Consider the following 5688-nt stretch of genomic DNA (forward strand, 5'->3'; position numbering starts at 1 on the left):
CCTCCCATGGTCACTTTTGAAAAAAACACTTCATTATTTGACACTAACGCACCATTCTTGCCCGCAGCTCTGCAACTCTGGGAGTTTCCTTTGTTTCCCCAACATCAATGTTGTAAATGGTTGTTTGGAGAAAAGTGAAAAAGTTGGCCAAGGAAGAGCTGTAAGAGGTACCAAAGACGTAATGGGCCTTAAAGAGCTCGTCTAGGGCTCCCACTGAACCTGTTGCCTTACATGGAAGCGCATACTTGTCAATCACAATAAAGAAGGTGTGAATGCTGCTTCTTGCAGGACCCTGAGCGAGGAGGTAGGGCTGGCTGCTTTGGCTGATGTTATCCAGGTGCTGCTGTACACTGGTTCCAGCCTACAACCAAACAAACATTGAACAGCAATACTTAGTGACCAACCACTCACAACAGATCACTGTGCATGAAACTGAGGTGATGAAAACTATATTTTAACAACTGTTCAGCATACTTTTATGAATCTGATGAGGTGTTCCACAGCCTGACATGCCGACACCTTCCCCGGCCTCTTCCTTCCCTGTGCAGATGGTGGTAGGAGATGGAGGAGCAGCAATATAGCAGACATGTCACTGTCCCAGCCTACAGACCAACAGACATTAGCATTAAGATAAGACAAGATAAGATTTACTTGTCAGATACATCTTTATACATAGCACAATGCACAGTGAAATGTCTTATTGTGCCTATTTCCAGAAATAATCAAACAAAAAGACACAGTGTAATATATAAGAATGTAAGATATGTAAAATATGAAATATTTACGCCACATGTACATTTAATTGGCATAATTACAAAAAAATAGCAATTAAAACCAGTCCCAGTCATACCGTTCTCAATTTCAGCAGTTGACTCAGCATTGCGCGTTAAATCCAAGCCCTCTCTGGTCGGTACCAGTCCATGGCTTTCTGTTTTCACTTTTGTTTTCAGATTAGTGGCCCACTTTTCCAGGAATGTGTTGGCTGTGGCCTCCCCAAACAGCAGTCTGAAATCTTGTTCTATCTGTAATGCAAAAATACAGTGCAAAGAAAGGAGTGATGAGACACACTGCATGTGTGATGCCCACATTTCTGGACTGTTTTTGGGGAAACTTAATTTTGCCGCTTTCTCATTTTGAACAACTGGAGATGTCTTACCAGTCCAGGTGTGTCTAGAAATCTCGGGAAGACTGAGAACACATTCCCTGCTCTCTTCTCATTGCTGACCATTGACTGACGATAAATGAAGGTAGCTTTCATCTTGTCACGGATGGTGTCTTCATCAGCAGAGTGTCTCAAAACGGCAATAGCTGCTTCCACATCCTCATCAGATAACACTTTGTCAGCAGTGAAGGGTCTGGGTTTTACAGCTTACAGCTTACGGCTTGGCCCACCAACTTCAAAGACAAAACACAAGTTCATTGACTCCTGCCTACACAATTCAGCAATATCATATGTAACTAGGGCTGTCACAATTATGAATTTTTAGTTGACGAATAACTGCCATACAATAAATTGTGTTTAACTGTTTTAATCTTTTTCTGCTTGTCAGTCTTTTGCAGCATTTCTTTAAATACTGGATTTTTCAACCGTATTTAACAGCTGTATTTCTTTAGCTACACCACGTTAAACTGTCTGTTAACGTGCACCATCTATATTTAGACACTCATCTGACTGAATGACATGATGTCATTTAAAGAGGGCCAATCAAACCTTAGATGGTGGGAAACAACATGGAAATAGTGATGAAGGGATGAAAATCTGACATTTCTTTTAGTTTCATCCTGCGTTTTTTGTAACGATGAATGAAACAATTATGACAACTATGCATAATAATTGCGATCATTCAAGTTATTGATAACTGTGACAAGCCTGTATTTAATTGAACTTACTTTTGGGAGATTTGCTCACAGACACACCTCTTTCCTCTGCACTTTTTCGTTGGATGGTTTTCAACCGCCATGCAAGGTATCCGGACCCACTCTCTGGGTCGTAGTAATGTTCCTACATGTAATTAAAATACACACAGACTGACTATACTGTCAACAAAGGGCAATTATGTGTTTAACGCAGTGAGGACCTTTTTACTTACATATCCATGCTGTGAATATGGGTCCTCCAGATATGGAAATAGAGCAACTATCCCCTGCGCATACAACACTTTGACACTTTTGGGGGGGGATGTCCTAACGTATGAATTCAATGATTACAGTCACTCAACTGGGCACAATTAACAACAATACAAATACTAAAAACGTTTCTATAGCCTACATGTCTGATTCTTACCCATGTGTTTGTGTCATCTCAGCAGTGAGAATGTTAATCATCTGTCTTCTGGTGCCATCTTTCAGTGATTTTATTTTTGCATACTCTTGCATGATTTTTTCACCACCAGGCTTTGTTGTAAGGATTTTTTCAATCAACTTGAATGGAAACAAAATATGCAGTCAGAAATTTTGAAACCAAATGAATGTACAACTGGAAAATGATAACATAAAAACATTCCCCATCAAATGGAACAATATCCAGATTAGACTTAACAATGCCCACTACTCACCGCTTTCGCCCCACAGTTAATGTGGCATGGCTTTTTAGGCTGACTTCCTTCGACAGCAGCTGCTTCTTCAGGAGGGTCACACATTGTGACGTTCAGAATGATAGTATCGTCAGATGCTGCTGAGCATGATGATGATGTTGATGATAGAGAGGCATCTGTGTATAAAGAATATGAACAAAACAGACGTATATTAAATGGAGCTGTTATTACTCATGTCCAAAACCTAAAGTTTAATATGAACACATATGTGATTACCTAGTTCTTCTTTGCTCAACATGACTTTGAAGGTTCCAGGTGACTCATTCACTATTTCTTCAAAGACTTCTCCATCAACTTCTATGTCGGATTGGTCAAACACCTTCAAGTCTGGTTGCATGCCTTCTGGTATGTTAAATTTTAGGCACACTGAAGTAAATGAAAAGAAAAAGGATATGATATCAATTGTAACAAACTGGAAAGACAATTTCCTTATTATGAGAATCAAAACATCAACTAAGTAGAGTGAGTGTCATGTCCTCACAAAATGCTGTTGAGATGAAACTTAAGTCAATAGGTCATACCCATCCATTTTAAGGCACAGCAGAAACAATTAGCAACTCAAATAGTTTAGAAAGAATGTTTTTAAGATGAATTAGGTGTATTAACCAAGAAAAAAGTTGTGATTTTATTTTATCCTGATGTACTCACTAACCTTCTTTCATGAAAGAGTCGAATGTTAGGTCAGACAGCCTAACATACTTCTGCTCCCCATCAAACAATACACGCAGCAGCATATCCTATTAAAATAAACAAAGGGAAAAAATGACTACCGAGAAAAAGCTGTTAAACAGTTACCTTTAATGATTAAATTAAAATTAATGTATAGGACTATATTGTTCCATAACCTTAACCTACTTACCAGCTATTGGTCCACTTTGATTGCAATAACTGTGAACAACAAGACAAAGATAATATAGTTAAATTGAGATTAACAAATCCATAATGCTATCAGTTAACTAAATTGGTTTCTCACATAATTTTGAGAGAATATAGTTGGGGATCCTAAGTCAAATGGATCATTCTGGTGCACTCTGACAGCAAAATTGAATAGTCTATGACAGACAAAATAGTTAATTTTAAGTCCATTGGGTAGTAGAACAGAAGGATGTAAAATGTTTCTAGCTTAGTGTGAGTATAAGAGGACCTCTTAATCATATTTAACTGGGAAATGAAATGCTCAAAATTGTCCAGTTCCTCTCATGAGATTAAAAATAAATTAATTTAAACTCATTCCGAATAGTTTCTGAACTGTCCGTGCTCTGTGGACGGAGCCTTGGCCGGGCATGTCCCTCTCTTCCTCCGGGCTCTTCCCCTGCTCCCCTCCCCCCCTCAGAGAGCCCGGTGGTCTCCTCAGCGCGCAGCCTTCCTCATGTGTCCCACACGTGTGCAAGGCGTAGTATGCTTCAAGCTAATTAGCGATTAGCATGCTAATAAACCATGGGTAAAACGCTACATAACACAAGCACCGTGCATTAATACATAGTTAACATGTTTGCTACATACTGAAGGTGCATCTTATGAGCACATGTCGAACTTATTAACTGTTAGTTAGCAGTAGGCTGTTGCTCTGCGTGGTAGTATTCTTCAAGCTAATTCGCGATTAGCATGCTACTAAACAGTGAGGTAAAACCATGGGTCAAACGCTACATAACACAAGCACCGTGCATTAATACATAGTTAACATGTTAGCTACATACTGAAGGTGCATCTTATGAGCACATGTCGAACTTATTTACTGTTAGTTAGCAGTAGGCTGTTGCATACTCAACCGTGTCATCTAATAGAGGGCTATATGTTCACAACACGTCCTCAATCAACATCTATGAAATTATAAAACCGTGTTTAGTTGAAAAACAATACTTAAACGATGTTGCGAACACGGGATTGTTAACGTTACTTACCTGACTGCCTCACCTCTTCAGACTGACTCCACTCCAGCAGGGACGTCATGTAGACTGGCGCGTAATCATCACTCTGTAGAGTTAAATTTTTCACTGCATATCTCCAGAATTTTACACTGACTTTTAACTCTACACTTAGAGTGGATTTACTCTGCATATAGTTGTAAATACTCCATCTAGGTTAAAAAAGGTTGACTCTGACATTTTGACACTCGGTTTTTTACTGTGTACATTTAATCATCTATTGTATATTACTGATTATTTATAAAAGGGAATATCTGTGTGTTCTTGCTGCTGCTTTATTGCTAGGCCATTTCTGTAATGAGTCCCCTCAGAAACCGTCCTGCACTAAGTAGTTCTGCCAACACTTACAGGCAATCCATAAAAGGAGCACAGTAAACTGTATTATTTACTAGTTTGCTCTGATAGTAATTCAGAGTGAACATTTGGGGCCTGTTTGCTCTAAATCTTTGATCACGCAGTGTTTACTAGCTAGCATGCTGTTTTATCTCACTGTTGGCCAGGTAGATACATCTGATTGGTTACAGATGTGCCACAGTCTTTCTTGGCCTGCTGTTAGATACAATATTGGTGTTAAACATCCTTTACTCTCAACATATGGAACTTGTTCAATTAATAACGGCTCTTTCAGGGTTATTTCTGTGGCCTGAAATGTAAATACGGTTGCAAAATGTCGCTTTTGGGGCAACATACGTTTAGATTCTATGCACACTGATACAGGCTGAATGTAAACTGTCTGATGAGATGAGCTGATGAGTAAAAGTACAGAAACGTAGAAAAACATATGCATCGAGTTAGCATTTCAGTATTTCAGCAAATGAGCTAAAGCAAATCTACGCAAGGCTCTGCTTACATGGTATACTCCTATCAGTCTGCAAACTTCTGTCCAATCCAGTGCTAAAATGGAGTGTCCCGTTTCTGCTGACCTTGCTGAACAGTGATAGTTTTCATCATTTTATGGAAGAATGTTTTGCACCAAAATTACCACAACCTCTGTTTTGTCTAAGCATGATGATGATGTGAACAACTTGGTTAAATTACACTGTTGAGAGACTTGATCTTTATATGATGTGTTTTTTCCATTTTCATGTGAAAACCAATTTACAGTATATAGTATATATTCTCTGTGAAACCTGTGCTGTTCCACACAGCTCTATCAGTTGTTCAAGCTT

The 5688-nt window shown here is 38.9% G+C and overlaps 1 protein-coding gene across 1 annotated transcript; it reads right to left on the bottom strand.

The window, feature by feature from the left end:
* Positions 1-1369: 1369 nt before the first annotated feature.
* Positions 1370-4544, bottom strand: LOC133015666 (uncharacterized). The gene is made up of 7 exons (XM_061082918.1): positions 4496-4544; positions 2811-2960; positions 2556-2710; positions 2285-2421; positions 2091-2184; positions 1891-2002; positions 1370-1395 (listed from the first exon to the last, which is right to left on the bottom strand). Exons 1-7 carry the CDS (start codon positions 4542-4544, stop codon positions 1370-1372), a joined length of 723 nt encoding a protein of 240 aa, XP_060938901.1.
* Positions 4545-5688: the final 1144 nt, after the last annotated feature.

Source organism: Limanda limanda, chromosome 12 (assembly GCF_963576545.1).
Source record: "Limanda limanda chromosome 12, fLimLim1.1, whole genome shotgun sequence".
Lineage (NCBI taxonomy): Eukaryota > Metazoa > Chordata > Actinopteri > Pleuronectiformes > Pleuronectidae > Limanda > Limanda limanda.